A 16,738-nucleotide genomic window follows, 5' to 3' on the forward strand; every position below is an offset into this window, starting at 1 on the left:
AATATTCTACAATAATGTAACATTATTACTGCAAATCACTTATAATAATAACAATATATTCTCTCAATAATTTCGGGATATGATTTATTTTCTAACAAACTTTAGATCCAAAATTAGTTTGTAGAGGAAACCCACCCCGTATTAAAAGTGCAGTTTATATGGCAATTCACAGATGCATCATTTCTTTCAATCAAACACGCATATGAAATATACCAGTATCTAATGATAACCTAATGAGTCCATATATATGATTAAGGGTCAAAAGAATGGTAGTAATTAAACAACGGAAGACACGCATTAAAGTAAAAGTTGCACAATAATAATACTAATGGGGAAATGTCAATCTGAGTACTACATGACAGAAAACTGAGAAATCTCAGAAGATGTACCAGAGAGTATAACAGAAAATAACTTTTATCCCATAATAAGTCAGCCCAGCATTACCAAACTCTTATGGAAATTCTCCCATAAGCTGCTGATATTCTTATCTTTTGAAATTCTTTAAGCCATCACACTGTTCATTCTTTTCAGGCAAAGATGCAAGTGCCAAGCATGCAGTCAATTACGCGGTCAATAATCCCGTCCTTTATAAGGCATCTCCTGTAAAAAAAAAAAATAAAATTGGAAGATTGAGTTTCCAAAATGCTGACTAGAGAACTTATCCTGGAAATATGCCAAGGAGTTAAGTTTGTTCATATCCAGATCAAATGTCTAAACGGTGAAAAGTCCTGCTCCGTGTCTCTTACAAGGAAGAATGTCCAACATCGGCATATATTAAACCATAGAGATAACTATTCTTATCATGTGTCTTTCTCACATTAAGATGCACAAAATTAAAAAATACGCAAGTGAAGCCTTCTAATCAGAGTAATGGAAAAGGGAAAACATTTTTTGAATAAAAACTAGAAAAAATAATAGAAACTAAAAATTAGGAGCAAAACATGCGAGTCCTTACAGGTTGGAAGCTTGGCACATATAAAACTTGCCTAGGATGACCCAGAAGTTGTCCATACTGCGATACGATTAAAATATTACATAACTGAGACTATCTTTGACCATTAAAAGTCACCAAAGAGAAACTACGAGTGAAATCCCACCTGTGGTCCGTTTGGATGAAAATATGGTTGTGATGGCATTTGTGCCACTTGTGGATTATACATGACAGGTTGTGGCCCAGCAAAAGTAGTTCCAACCTGCAAAACATAAGCAATTTAATAAAAAAGAAGTCAGAGGTTACATGGTATAACTTTTCGACCTTACCATGAAAAGATTGGCCGATTTGGTACTAAACCAATAAGTTTATGATTTGCTTAAGATTTTTCTCACCAAACAAAGACAGTCTCAAGGCAAGGTCTACAGAGATGAGAAACAAGACAAGCAGGTAATTACTAACATTCATCTTTTTTCACATCCCATAACTAATCAGGATATTCATTCCTTAATAAAATAAGTTAAAGGACCAACCCAACCTAGTAATCATTGAGAAGTACACAAGAAGCACCAATCCATTCAATATCAGTTCATGACAGCAGCCAGAAATATTGTTAGGTCCAGGCAATCAATATATAATAAATACACTGAACGCCTCGAAGAAACCTTTAAAAAGAACTCCGTAAAAACACTAATTACAATAGTATAATACATAATTTCCTGATAGCAGAAAGACAATAACATTCCAATAAATACTTACTCCAATACCCATAGGCATGGCTGGCATATTTGGTACGGTAGATACAGTAGCTGGGTAATAAAAGGAACCATCAGACACTGGGGAGCGGGGCCTAGCATGTGCTTGGGATGGCATAAAACTCTTTGCATTGGGGTTCAGTTTGAACTCCTGACAACAACAAAGGGGAAGCTCTGAGAAATGCCAATAATATAAAAAAAAAATATTGTGTCTACCTTAAAATAATCAGCAGTCGTGGGTGAAATTTACAACTTTGTAAGATCAATCTTGCACTTTCTCACCTTGGCATAGGGATTCAGAGTTGACTTTTCCGAAGACAGGGAACCAACCGAAGAACTTGGTGATAGACCCGGACCAGAGGTTGATGTAGAACTACCTTGTCTTCCACGTGAAATTACAGACTTTGTTTCCCCAACCGACACAGTTTCTTCAGGAGTCTTAAACAAAATATGAGTAGAAGGAGTACGGGAGGGCCCATTAAAAGATAAACCCTCTTCCTTAGAACCATCGTTCTTGGACTCAAGTGATGACTGTAAATCTGCACGAAACATTGCCAATATCAGAGAAATATAACACATAATAAAAGAACCAATCAATGAAAAGAAAGTTCAATTGCAGGTGAGAGCTTCTATTCAGAAGCATTATCAAATCAAGTACCGACAAAAAGCTTCATAACTTCCTTCATAATAAACAGAATAAACACTTGAATGAGAGTGGTTAGGATACATCCACATTAGTTTCAGGCATGGTGCATTCAGTCTAATCAATTCGGGGAGCTGAGAAAGAAACTATACTAACCCTGAGATTTTGACAGTTGGACATCCTCAGCTTGCTGCATCAATTAAAAGTAAAAAAATAAAGAAAATGAGAAAGATGAGATTTAAGATTTTATAGCTATCTCGTGTAAGATATTTGAGCAGATATGATATGACAGTTGTAACTCTGACTCACTATCCAATTTTCTTCCGCTGTATTATCAGTGGCTCCATGTAGGTTACTAGCCGAGTTCTCCTGAATCCTGTCAGTTGGATTTAAGAATTATGATAATGTTGATATTATGCTTTTGTGTTTAAAGAGCCCCTTGAGCAGAGTGATTACAATAACTATGATGAACTAAATAATTCTATAAAGAAAACCAAAAAAAGGAAAAATAAAAGGTCGACAAATATACCTGATTTCACCATCTGAAAATGAGCAACTCTGGGCAGGGAGTTCAGAAGCTAACTGCTTAGCATGATCATTAGAACCAGACCGACACAAATCCATAGCAGTAGTTGACTGAGGTAACTCCGAGTGATCCTGAGGATTAACGCAAATGAAATATCAAGCTAAATTTAGGAAATTAAGTGATTACTTTATAAGGAACAAGGGAGGAGAGAGCCAGAGTATGAATAAAATGGAATATCATATTTCTTTGTTTTGGACACAATTTACAAAATTTGTAATATGTTTAAATGTTAAACTCATACTGATTTCAAAAACAGAAAGAGACTGGAAACATTTAGCAGACTTCCAAGCAGAAATTATACACAAAAAAATTATCATTACAAAAATAAATCAAATGATGCCTGCTTGATTGTGATATTTTATCAATAGTACTAGCACAAGAGTTGCTACAATGAAACGTCACCTTCCCCCACCTTAGGCTGGAATTTAAGATACTAACACACCCAAAATTGGATTTAGATGTACTGTGTTAGTCAAAACCAACATCCTTAGGGTTTGGGGCGGGGTGAGGATGAAAGATCATGAAGAGGCGGTTGAAACACAAGTACTGAAAATATAACAGGGTTTTTTACATATTTAATAAATAAGTAATTAAAATATGTAATATAATACCACCAAATATCCGGCAAGAATTTTATGTATTTATTTCAAAGTTATTGCATTGTATTGTAGAAACATAAATTTGATAGCGATTATGGAAAGGAAGGAAAAAAGTGTAGAAAGATAACAGAAAAGCTTAATTTCAAATGAAGGCCCAGAACAAACAACCCAGTTCATGGGTTTCAGAAACCAAAAGAATAAACAAGATGCACACACACCAAAGTGATCTGTGACCCAAATGAGAGAGAGAGGTTCAGAGTTAAGAGACAAAGATGTCTGGTGTTTGAAATAGAGAAGAGTAAGTTTGAATGATTTAGAGAGGTCAAGACAAAAGAGACGTAGGAATTCCAGACCTCTCAGTGCAAGGCTCACCCAGCTCACCAAACTCAGATGATTCAATGGTTCTGGCATGTTTACCCAGGGTTGCCACCCGAAAATCTAGAAGTTTAACAATGCTCAATACAGACAAGACATGTGATCCTCCAAGGTCACGATAATGTTGACAGCGATAGGATACTGTTTAATGGTGTTCCCACCACAAAACGAGTGTGTTTCCAAGGCATCGATCACACTCCTGTCAGAGATGTGTCCGTAAATGGTGATTAAGAAAACTATATGTTCATATTTATTATACTTTTGAGAAAAAGGTTTTTTCCCATAAGCACTTCTCTCTCTCAGTCTCCACATTCTACATGAGTTGTTTTGTGCTAGAAGAGTGATATCATTCTACTGAAGTAAAAGCACTGAGAAGCAAATGTCATCCAGTTATCTCACTCGTAATCTGAAGCCCATGAGGGAAAAAAAATAGAGGTCAAACGATTACTATAAAATCCCATTAGAAGATAAATCATTTACGCAGAAACATGATTAGCCTCCCAAACAGCAAACATACTCATCTCGTTCTAACACTCATACCCTAGTATTCAATACAAGATAGAACACCAGTAATATTCAAAGTAACAAATGATTTAACATATAGAATAACTAAAATATAACACATATAACTGGTTGAGGAGATACCACAGAGGACAAATGAGGCCATGTTTGAGCTCCATTATTGCCTTTCTGACCACTTACTTCACCTGGTCTCTTGCTGACTAAACCATAAATATTATCAAACCTTTCAGAATTGTGTGAATCCAACTTGTCCTCGTTTTCATCGTATCCAACATCATCAGCAATGTTACCCCTATAGACGGAAGAAAATCTGGTTTCTTCATCAATATCAAAGTTATGGTAAAGGCCTCTTTCCTGTTCATCAAAATCAGTTTGAGGAATCCAAATAGATAATTAAATAACAAGTTACACAAATTCACAAAAGGAGAAAAAGCCATCGAAGCCACAACAACCTCTGCTAGATGGAGATCTTGGGTTTCCTCACCCTCAATTTCTCTAGCAATTCTTAAAGCTTGCTTTTCCAACTCTCTTGTCTGGGGTCCTCTTTCAAGCTTTGTTGTATATAACTCCTCATTGAATGTGCTTTTTACACCAAATAACATTTTGTTTGTTTCAAACTGATCCCATCCCCTAAAAAAATACAAAAAATAATTGTCAACTTAAAAAAAAAAAAACATAACAGAAGATCTGTAAAGAATTGTAATAAGAAACACTGAATATAAAAAATGGTAGTAGCAACATCACATACTCAATTGTGTCTAATCTTATTAAGTAAATATCTAGCACAAAATTTATTTCCAGTTTGCCATATCAGAAAAGTTCATTATGCCAATATATTTTCAATAATTCAACCAAGAACATTTCTTAGCTTTCATAATAGCTACTAGACATCTACTATTTTTTTCTTGGATCACATTTTTAATAAAAACTTGAATTTAGGGATGGAAAAAAAATCAGTGAGTATATCTCAAAGATGAAGGCAACAACCTATGTCTTTAACCTAAAGCTAGGTACACCCATAACATCTTTTATATAAGCTGTACAATGAAACAAAATCAATTATTTCAACACTCCCCTCAAATTGGAGCATAGATTGAATTATAGACTCTCAAAGACTTAGTTAGAATGTTTGCAAAATGACAATGAATAAGTACTAAATTCCCTAGACAACATCTTTTTAACAAAATGACAATGAATAAGTACTAAAACGGCTTTGGTTCCTTTATCTACAGTTTCTCAGCCAACTTCTAAGTTTAAAGAATTACAGATGAGACTCATGAGCATGTGATACAGACCCAAACCTTATTGGGCTCAATGAACCCTTGATCCAAGAAGAAACTGCCAAGCACAGGTGGGGCAAAGTATATGAGAGGAAAAAGATTAGGAAAAATGACGTGGCATAGTAGGGAGGAATAGGTTGGTTAGAAGAGAGAGAAATGGGTGTGGTTGTTCTAAAAGAATTTGGAAGAAAGTTTTGGGGGACGGTTAGTTGTTTTTTTTTTCAGTAAAGAGGGTCATTCTTGGTTTCTCTGAAGAGCTTGGCTCTGGACAGTGAGATATTCATATCTTACTGATTTTCTTGTTTTTCAGAGAATAAAAAACCATCCATATTCAGTCCTCATTTAATTTCTTTTCTGTGCTTTATAAAATTTCTTATCAGCATGCATCTGGATGTCAAGCCTTCGAGGAAAAAAAAAACAATTCTATTTCTGACCAAGAACAGCCTAGTGCTATAATGTTTGTTCTATGTGGGATCCACTGAAAGCAACCCTATCATTCATGAAAGAAAATTTTTAGGTATAACAAGAGAAATATGAAACCACCTATTCCAAGGGCCATCAAAGATATTTTCCAGTTCAGGGCATTCTGGATCTTCTTCATCGGGTACCCATGGCTGTAATTCTCTGCCCGTCTCTACATGACGAGATTGAGATATTACCGAATCAACCATTATCTCATGATGCATATCATAGTGAGGTGTACTAGTTTGGTCATCTCTGAAAAATGAAACATCCTGCAAAAATGAAGAAAAAAATATTTTCAGGAAACAGATTGACAGCATGTTCAATGCAACTCACCCAACCTTGAAGACCTGAACTAAAACCTTCCAACACCATTCATTATTAAATTGATTCTTTTTTTGTTTGTCTGTTTTTAAACAACATAGAATTTAAACTTCAATTACTATCATGATTTTCTCAGTATACAGCAAATATGTGAAAGACAGCAACCTTTGCTATAACTTGTACAAGGTCATTAGCAGGGATAATTAAAGTCTTAGAAGGAGCTTTGCTGAAAGATTCTATGCCTGATCTCTGTCCTTGCAAGGAGCCATCCTTTGTCAAACAAGCCATTTTCAAAATGATTCCTATAATAACAGTAATGAGTACAAAAAAGATGACAAATTCTATACGGTCTGTAAATATAATGATTAAAACTAAAAGCTTCAATATATTAACCACTAAAACAACACAAAAAACATCATTGTCCTCAATATCAGCAGATCAATCACACAAGCATAACAAAACATACCATAATCTTTGTCAGTATTTGTTGCATGAAATATTCCAGAGTATATAGATCCGTTTTTCACCTGGGCTTCTACATGCTGCCCAATAAGGCATGATGTTAAATATACTAGTCGATCATGTGAAGGACTCCCATAAGTAACACCTTTACTGTCAGTCACTATACCTGTAATCATAAATATCAGCAAAGTAACAACTAAAATAGAAAATAATAAAAAAGTCAGGCCTGAAGTTCACCTGTACCCGCTAATCTGCTGGTGGCATTTGACTTTCCAGAGGGGATCCTATAATCAGACTTAGTTGCCCCTTCTTTCTCAGATTTCCGACGGATGTAACCATTAGATGATTTAGGCTGCTGCCCAATTTGTTCCAAATTCATCCTCACCCACAGCCCTTGTTCCACTAATCTAGAATACTAAGGAAGTCAATTTTCAAGACTTCATTCATTAAAAAAGATGGCAAAGAAAGGCTATAACGATATTTGTAAAACAAAAACCTCCAAAGACTTAAACCAACATTATAATGCAGAAGCATATAAAATAAAATAATCAAAGAGAATATTTGCAAAACAGATACTTTATATAACACAGGTACAATACAACACTTAAAAATTCAAGATATCATACAGACTATTTATGTTAACATGAATATAAAAAAATACTCTACCCAAATGCACAATATTTGAAAAGAGACATGGATAGTTTCTAATTAATACACGATTTCAATTGTGGATGATAATCAAATTTGATGAAATAAAAGGAAAATGAAAGTAATCAAGTAAACATAGTTGCATGTCATTCACTTGCCCATATCACAAAATATCTCCTATTAACTTGCACAAGAATTAACATATTTTTCCTATCTCTGTTAGAATGTCCAAAAAGGTATCATTAGTCTTACTAAAAAGAAGTTTTGACTATAAAATTGTCTATTATTTACTATAGCTTTAAGGTTACAAAGGACAAGATAGAGAAATATTTAATAATTTTAATCCTACGAGGACTTGTTCGGTGGTGAAGATGTGATAGGATACAAAAATAAATTAAAATCATGATAGGATAAACATTAATCACAATTAATGTTTAATGCAAATCATGATAAAGACCAGAAAACAATATGTTGCCATGGTGGTGGCAATGCTGACAATGATATTGGTAGTGATGGTAGTAATAAGATGTTAGCAACAATGATAGTGGTAATGATTATAGTGACAATAATGACAATGGTAACATCAAGATGATGGTGATGGTGGCAATGGTGGTGAGGGAGAGAGTGATAAAAACAATGGAAGAAGTGATTGTAGTTAATAAAAACGATGTTAATGGTTAACAATGATGATGATAAAAGTAGTGACATCAATGATGGTGGTGACAATGTATTGGTAGTTTCTATGATGAGAATGATGTGATGATAGTGATGACCAAAACAATAATGAAGGTCACAATGATGTGACAATGGTAGAAGTGGATAGTTATCCTTTCCTATCCTAGCCAGCGAACCAACTCTTAAAGTATCGAGTTGTATACCACACATGAGCAACTGCTTTTTGGAAAACACACACACACACACATATATACAGAGAGAGAGAGATAGACATGTTGGGGGATCTCATATCAAACATAGATATGGTCAAATTATAGTATACAAGATGGATGCAAACTTCAATTTCGGTTTTGCAAAGTTGAGTTCAATCCAAAGTTTACTTTATAAAATGGTAAAAAGAGCTCATCCTAGCAAGGATTTTGGAACCTATTGTCTCCCATGCTATTGAACCACCTACAAATCTCAAGCTTGGATGACAATCCCCTATGTGAGGAGTGTATTGGAAATCCTACATTGACTAGAGAGATGGTTAAACTATAATATATAAATGAGTTGTCACCTTGCACACTAGTTTTGTGAGTATATATGAGTGTGTTTTTCCCTTTACAAGCGAAAAAAATGCATTTATCTTAATCCAAATCATCCAAAGCCCCACTCACCTTGAAAATCAACCTTCAAAAATAAAAACCAAAATATCACTCCCCTATCACTAAACCTAAAACACAGCGTGGAAATTAGAACCTCAATGCCCTGGATATAACACCAACTACCAACATCAAGGTCTTCAAAATTTCAAACACCACCTCCAACAGTTGACTGCAAAGCCAAGGGTAGCAGAGCCATCCTTTCTTCTTCGTAATGAACCTTCATTTTTACTTTTCCTTAACCTTGACCAATTTCCCACTCCTCTGCCTCGTCAATTAAAAACTTAATCAACCAATTAAATTTTTTTCAGCAGTACATTGAGGAACCAAAAAACGGAGTACAAATTTCATCACCCAGGAATGAATAGAATGCACGATATTTCCGGGTTGATTTTTGAAAATGGAATTTATACACGAAACAAAGAAAGTGGTATTCGTAGGTTTGACAGAATTGGAAAAGAGAAAAAGATACCTGCGATCAGAATAGGAATAGCGTTGAAGGGTGTGGGGTTCGGAATGAAAACGACGTCGCAGCGACGGAGACAGAATCAGAATCACAGTTCTTCTTCCTTCGGTTCTCAAAGGCGTAGAGAGAACAGAGAAAAAAAAAATTGAAAAAAGCTTCAAAGCACTTAAAATGAATTTTATGCGAGCGAAAACAATTAATTAATTAACGATAACGATTAGAGATAATTGTAAATAACGATCATTAATTCATCTCAAAAAAACTATCATTTATTATGAGTCAAAATAAAGTCCAGCATCATTTTAATATTTTATATTTAGTTTTTATTGTTTTATGATTACTCAATATTGTCAGATAAACTATAATTACTCAATAATTTCTTAATATTATTGTTTTAGGAGAGTTGAAATTATTTACAGAATATTCTGAGATAAACTAGAATTATTCAATAATTTGTAAATTTCGGTACAAACTAAGATTTTGGATTTTCTTTTTCACAGCGTTGAAATAAATACGCATTTTAATTTTGACCAAAAAAATAACCGTGTTAGTTATAACTTTTTATTAATTTCTTCTTATATTTTTATACTTTGTGAATTTTGTAAATGTGTGTTTGTTTTGAAAGATAGATTTGAAGGAAATAAAGATGAAAGGGTTGCTGTTTAGATAAAAAAAAAAATAATGAAAAATGAAAAATTTTGAAATAAAAGTTAATAAGTAACATGATAAGTTTATAGATTAAAGATTATTATAATTTTTAATGTATTAAAAAATTATATTTTAAGATGATAATATAATATAAATTATTTTATTGAATTAAATTTAATTTTCTGGAAATCTCCGCGAGAAAAGTTCAAATGCAAATTTGATTTCAAATCAGCTTTCGTCAACTAGTTATTTTGTTGAATCTTGAAAATCTGGGAGATCATTTCGTTTTCTTGAATTAATAGATTTGATTTAAAAAAAGATTAAATATATTTTTATTCTTTAATTTTAATAAAAGTTAAAAATAATTTATATTTAAAATTTTGGTTTAATTTAATTTCTCAAGTTATAAAATACGTAAATTTAGTTTTTATTAACTAAATTTGTTAAGCAAGTGAAAAACGTATTTAAAATCTTAAATAAATATAACAAATTTATTTATATAACATCTTAAAATGCGTTAAATTTTAATTGATAAAAATATTCTCATACATTATACATTCTAAGTTTAAGATTAAGAATATTTAAATAATTTCTAAATTTTGTTATTTTATTATTTTAATTTAAAAATTAAAATTATTAAAATATCTCGTATGTGAAATGTGTCTTTTTTTTTTATCAATAAGAACTTTTTTATTATCTACACTTTAAGAGATTAAGAAACTTCTTTATTAAAATATTAAATTTAAATAATTATAAAAATAAGAAATTAAATTCGACCATAATTTTAAAGAAAGATTAATTACAATTTTTACTCAAATTTAAAAACTTAAAAATATATTTAACCCAAAAATCAATTATCTCCTATCTCTTTGAATTATGTGTTTTGTTTTAAAAACATTAAATTCATTCAAAGATTCCATTAGCTAATATTTGAATTATGACAAAGATTAGTCAATACTTCATTTGATTAAAAAAAAGAGAACATTTTCTTTAACAGTCGATAAGATTATTTTAATTTTTTTCATATATATCGAGATGAACTTAATGAGAATAATGAGCCTTGCTTGGTTTCTCATAACACAAATCAAATCCTAAGCATATAATTTTCAATACAAGCACTTTCAATGTAACCAATTAGCATAGTTCACCCCTCCATGGAACTACAATGTGATCAGCAGAAGCAGAAATTCAAAGTGCAACTCAGAGAACACTGGTGGCAGTGAAACTATACTCCAAAAAATTATAATAATCTGATGTGATCCTTTTAAGAAATGTGGCATTGTGCTTAATTCATTCACAGTGGCAACTTGATTTTCTCAGACCATTTGAAGATATCAGAGTAGACTCTATCACCTCCTAGATCTTCTCCTGTGGCCCCTGCTGCCAATCTAATAACATCCTCAATCAATGCAAAGTTTCCCATGATGTCAACATGAGCACCACTTTGTGTGCCTCTTCCTTCTAGCAAGTTGGCTGGAGGAGAATGATCATATTCTCTAACGTAGGTGCGAATGCCAGAAGGGTTGAATCTTGTTTTTCCACGCCAACCTTTGGCACACATGAAGCCTGAGCTCAGAACTGGCACGGTCTCATCACCATCAACAGTGTAAACTCCACCTTGCAGCCACCTATCTTCACCATTACCATCATCTTGTGTAGTGTCAATTTCAAACGGGATGTAACAGGAGGCAAAGGGAGTTAACTTGTATACATAAGATCTTTCAGTTGGTAAGCCAACTCCATACAAAGAGAAGATTTCCATATCAGGAGCATTTGGTAATCTGCAGTTATTTTTAGAGTAGAAAAAGACATCAATTAAGTACACAAAATGAGAAGTGGTCAATAGTAACACACTAGTTCTAAATTTCACATTGTAGGAGCTAAAACTATCTGGAGCACTGCCACCAAAAGTAACAATATCAGAAATGTATAACAATAATAAGATTAACAAAAAAATCTTACTTTGTTTCCAAGGGATTTGACCAATACTTGTAGTGACTGTATTTAGGATCATCCAAATTGTCAGCAATTCCATAAGAGAAATGAGCACTACCACGAGCCATCATCTTTGGAGCAACAAAATGAAGCAGGTCTACGATTGAGCCAGCTGTGTAAACCTTATGTTCAGCAACTGCTCTTACCCCCTCAATTCCCATTTCATGGTATTCGGTCCACACATCGCGACACGTGGTATTAGCAACACTGCGACCCTTGAGAGCACCCTGTCAACAACAAAGTCAGTATAAGCAACAAACATAATATGTTCAAAAAGCTAGATAAAAATATAGGGTAAAAGTAGTCTTAGAATTTAAGTTTATGAACTAACTCAACCTTATAAGAACTATGGTACTCACACATCATATCTCTAATATGAGATCTAAACACACATCCTTGTATCCAGAACTAGACATTTGGAGTATGGTGAATAAGGGTTGGCCAAGTAGATTCCATTAACAGATCTAGAATAGGCTTTGATAACCATCACAGAAGTTGAGCTTAAGATATAATTCAATCTTACAAAACCAGCTTATAAGGTGAGAAAATTGTCCGGGTCTTATAAGAACTAACTAGCCATTTCTCTAGCTACAGTGGTAGAGAAGTTTAAAGATCCATTGTTAAAATGGGCTCACCCTAAAGTCAGTTATCTCAATCTCAGAGGAGGGTGCCTCAGCCACGTCTCTTCCAAATGATATCATTCTTCCATAGTTGACGACAGAATGTGTTTCATTTGTCTCTTGGTGTGCTAGCTGAGTATAACCATCGCTGTGCTTTCTCTTGCCAGGGTGATAGCCTTCCTCTGGTGACCAGTCAAGACCACCCCATATAGTATCTCCTCCTCTTGGTATCATTGACATTGTTGAGTCCCAAGAACGAGTCATCCTCATTACATGTTGCAAGGTTTGGAGCCGAAACAGATCGTTATCTAAAAATCCTGGAGCTATTGTCCTTGATGTATAACAAGAAAGAACCAAATTAAGTTTAAGTCTAACATGCTGAACAAAAAAAAATACTGATATAGCATTAGTGCCTATGCAATCCGAATTTCCTTTCTAAATGCAGATAAGTAGTAGGAAAGGCATAAAATGTTGAACAGGACTTTTTACTTGGCAAAATCTGTAATTAAAAAGAAGAATTTGTAAGGAGAAGACAACTATTGAAGGTATTATAAACTACAAAGCATAGCTTATTTAAACAGCTAGAACAAACAGGTAGTTCGGACAAAGTAGCTAAAATATGACAAAATATGAAGAAACTTTAGCAATAATTTTCATAGAACTAACATGATCAATAAGTAAATTTACCTGGCAACTGCAATATCCCTGGCCTCAGCTGAGAAGAGCCCTGCTATAGCCTTTGGGACACCCAAAAATGGCCCACCAATGTTTAAAACTGCCTTTATATATTTAGAACACCAATCTGGTCCTCCACCACCACCCATTGGAGCTGGTGCTTCAACCCATTTCATAAAATGAAGAAAGTATAACACACCCATTGAATGTGGAATAATAACTGCCTTGTTGCCACCATTAGTAGCAACCATAAGTTCTATGTTGCTTTTTATCCGACTAAGTGTTTGATCCCTCACCTGATCAATTGATTCAAAATTAAAAAAATCAAAAGAAGAATCAGAAATTATTTAAAAAACACACACACACACAACTCCTTTTATCTTATGAGTCATTACGAATGTACTTCTTCAGGTGAGGGACATGGGCCACAACACAAGAAAGGTAGGTAAAATCAATTACAGAATATATACCTCAGTGTTCTGAAATGCTATTCTCCAATCATACGAGGCCATGTACATGGTTTTTTCTTCATAACCAATGCGAGCCAAGTTAGCAATCAGAACTGCCCAAACAAAGTATCCTGCAGCAAAGTAATCAGCAGCTACAAGTCCAGAGACAGGCCTAACTCTTATGCCTGGTGGATCTAATCCTGTTTCATTGTCCAGTGACATGTGATCCACCCAGCATGAAGGTCTGCAAAACATCCATCAAGAAACAAAACATAAATTCTTAATCCCACCATATCTAGGCCTACAGGCACTTAGTTACAAGTATCACAAACATAGGTTAAGATTGCAAGTTAAAAAGAACAACAAGTAAGAAGTGGCATGTCAAAGGATTCCACAAAGCAATAAAAATGGCAATCCAATCACAAGGCAACAAAGTCACCCTTGTACTAAGGTCTGTCATTTCAAAAATACCAAAGGGATGGTGAACGATCTTACACACCTTATCATACTGTATTTAGGATTATCATTTCTATTTGGAAAGCTATCCCCACTGTGATGTTTAAATTCTGCACATTAAACTAACACGGGTAAAAAGAATTGGAATGTTTTCCATTGTGATATTGATGAATTAAAAACTAAATATTTTTCTCCACAAATGAATATTAGTAAGGGCCTAGGCACAGTGCTTGAGGACATGTTGATCAGAGTCAAAGATTTCCAGTAAAACAATGATCAGACCACACATTCAAATAAATACAAGTTGTTGTGAGAACAAACTCTCTCACGAGAAGTTATTTCAAACAACAATAAAGGCACAAACAAAATAACTCAAAAGGGCAAAATTTAACCATCTCAAGCAATTTCGTCTTAAACCAAGAAACGAGACCATAAAAGGAAAGTCCCCTTTCAATTCATTGCTTTCAAAGACTCCACCACCTATAATGGAAACAATTTGACAAATCCATCCAACATTCCAAAACTAGAGTGACATATTTCACCATAAATCACCAAACGTTACTTATTTAGGACCATTCCAATCTGCCATCACCCATCATCATCCTCATCAGCATCAACCAAAAACAGAAACACGACATACGAAGAACATAAACCACTTACCTAGTGGCCGACAAAACAAGCCGCATCCATACATCACCATCGAATCAAATTAAGGTAATGACTAAGAATAAATACTCTATGCACTAACAATGTAAAGGAGTTATACAATATCAGCTGATCACAAACGTTCATGTATGTGAAGTTTATTTGACTTTTATTATACTACTAATAAGTATCTTAAAAGACATACTAAATATGTTTTTTGATCAGTTAACAATCTAAAAAGAATTATGCTAGCGGTGTATAGAAATTGAACTCAATGAACAAAATCAAGAAAGAGCTTTTATCATAATCAACAAAATAAAACAGAAACACAGCATACCAACACCATAAATCACTGACCTAGTAGAATGACAAAAGAAGTCACAAGCAAGTATCACCATCAAATCATATTTAAACAGCAAACAAAAGCAAGAACATGCAAATTTGTTTGGTGGTGATACCTTTTATATACTTCTCCAAAGGTACCACCCCACAAGCGTTTCCTGAATAACCCTTCAGCACACTGATGACCCTCCCATAGTTCAAGCCCCCCAGTGACAATCCCCGGCACAAAAACAACAGGGTGTTTCACCCTGAGCCCCTCCTTCTTGAGCTTAAGGCCCGGTGGATCAGGCATGGGCCCAGTAAATGCCTCGGTCACGTACTGAGGAATCGAAGAAGGCATCAGCTGATACAGAAAAAGAAGAAACCACCACACCGTGCAAATACACCCAACCCACCAGCAACAGTGATCCAAGCACGACCATTTCCTCTTCCTCTTCTCCTTCAACTCATCTTTCGTCTTCTTACTCTTCTTATTCTTATCATCTTCTTTCTCCTCTTCGCTTAGAACATTCGGCTCTGAACTTGGGCCCGGAACCTTTTCCGGCTCCGGTCCTTTTCTCCGACGAAGCAAAGACATCTTCTACAACACGTCACAAGCTTCAAACTTCAATATTCTCTAGAGAAAAAAAGTCACTTTTTTTTTTCAGTTTCTCTCTTTTTCTTGTTCCGTTCACTTGTGCCCCATAAATTACAAACGCACCGGGTTGCGTTATTTTCCTCAAAGATTGAAGATTTAAACGGAAATCAAAACCCCATGATTATAAATCGCATTGGGTAGCTCCGCCAGCTCTTAATTTTGTTTTTCTTAATTAAAAAATAAGAAAAAACAAAACAGGATTTCTTTATCTGAACATAAAAATGAGCATCAAAGTGGCGTGAGTTATTGGTTATGGCATCTGTGAACCACTGAACGGAAACTGATCTTGAAGCTACGTCTTCTTTTTCTCTCTGTGTCTCAGATTTTGTCGAGAAACAAGGAGAAGCTTATCAGGAATTTTTGAAGGTGCGGTTATTGGTTGTGTAATTGAGTGATGGTGGGTCTCAGAGAATGAGCTAATCAAAACCGAATTCGATAACGTGGCAGAAACCAATTGGCTCCAGTCAACGATATCTGCGATCGGATCAAATAATGTCAATTATTGAGTCTGAGGGATCATAAGAAGAACAGAGAGAAAGGCGTGGTTTGATAAAACAATTGTTTTTTCTTCCTACTTGTCGCGTTTTTTATGAGATAGATCATTTTGTCGAAAATTATCAAGTATTTAACTAGATTTCCTTATAGATATTTTTAATTTTGACTTGTCGTGCTATGATTGTGTGGTCTCATTTGTTAAACTCAAATCATAACTTGATTTTTGAAGAAATACTAATTTTTTTTTCTCAATTTTTTAAGAGTTGGTTTTTTAAATTTAAATTTATGTGTATGGCATGTTAAAAAATTGCATTTGTTTGTCACTCATTAGGAATATAATACAAGTAATTTCATGTTTAAATTTAATATGAGAATATTCCTGTATTTTTATTCCAAATCACTGA

At 34.2% G+C, this 16,738-nt stretch overlaps 2 protein-coding genes across 5 annotated transcripts; both read right to left on the bottom strand.

Moving 5' to 3' along the window:
* Positions 1-276: 276 nt before the first annotated feature.
* On the bottom strand, positions 277-9,565 carry LOC106774279 (polyadenylate-binding protein-interacting protein 3). 3 transcript variants are annotated; one of them, XM_014661217.2, is made up of 15 exons: positions 9,379-9,565; positions 7,177-7,346; positions 6,944-7,105; positions 6,643-6,779; positions 6,235-6,425; positions 4,864-5,041; positions 4,535-4,765; positions 2,859-2,986; positions 2,639-2,705; positions 2,486-2,519; positions 1,969-2,225; positions 1,691-1,837; positions 1,098-1,193; positions 956-1,012; positions 277-600 (listed from the first exon to the last, which is right to left on the bottom strand). In XM_014661217.2, exons 2-15 carry the CDS (start codon positions 7,316-7,318, stop codon positions 571-573), a joined length of 1,857 nt encoding a protein of 618 aa, XP_014516703.1. In that variant the 5' UTR covers positions 7,319-7,346; positions 9,379-9,565; the 3' UTR covers positions 277-570. The 3 variants fall into 3 exon arrangements, with proteins under 3 accessions (XP_014516703.1, XP_014516706.1, XP_014516704.1); XM_014661220.2 differs by having other exon boundaries at positions 7,183-7,346; positions 9,379-9,534; XM_014661218.2 differs by having other exon boundaries at positions 7,177-7,354; positions 9,379-9,533.
* A 1,461-nt stretch (positions 9,566-11,026) lies between these two features.
* On the bottom strand, positions 11,027-16,373 carry LOC106774144 (phospholipid:diacylglycerol acyltransferase 1). 2 transcript variants are annotated; one of them, XM_014661015.2, is made up of 6 exons: positions 15,319-16,373; positions 13,781-14,003; positions 13,323-13,606; positions 12,651-12,966; positions 11,983-12,242; positions 11,027-11,801 (listed from the first exon to the last, which is right to left on the bottom strand). In XM_014661015.2, exons 1-6 carry the CDS (start codon positions 15,777-15,779, stop codon positions 11,315-11,317), a joined length of 2,031 nt encoding a protein of 676 aa, XP_014516501.1. In that variant the 5' UTR covers positions 15,780-16,373; the 3' UTR covers positions 11,027-11,314. The 2 variants fall into 2 exon arrangements, with proteins under 2 accessions (XP_014516501.1, XP_022641680.1); XM_022785959.1 differs by lacking the exon at positions 15,319-16,373 and adding an exon at positions 14,259-14,341.
* Positions 16,374-16,738: the final 365 nt, after the last annotated feature.

Source organism: Vigna radiata, chromosome 9 (assembly GCF_000741045.1).
Source record: "Vigna radiata var. radiata cultivar VC1973A chromosome 9, Vradiata_ver6, whole genome shotgun sequence".
Lineage (NCBI taxonomy): Eukaryota > Viridiplantae > Streptophyta > Magnoliopsida > Fabales > Fabaceae > Vigna > Vigna radiata.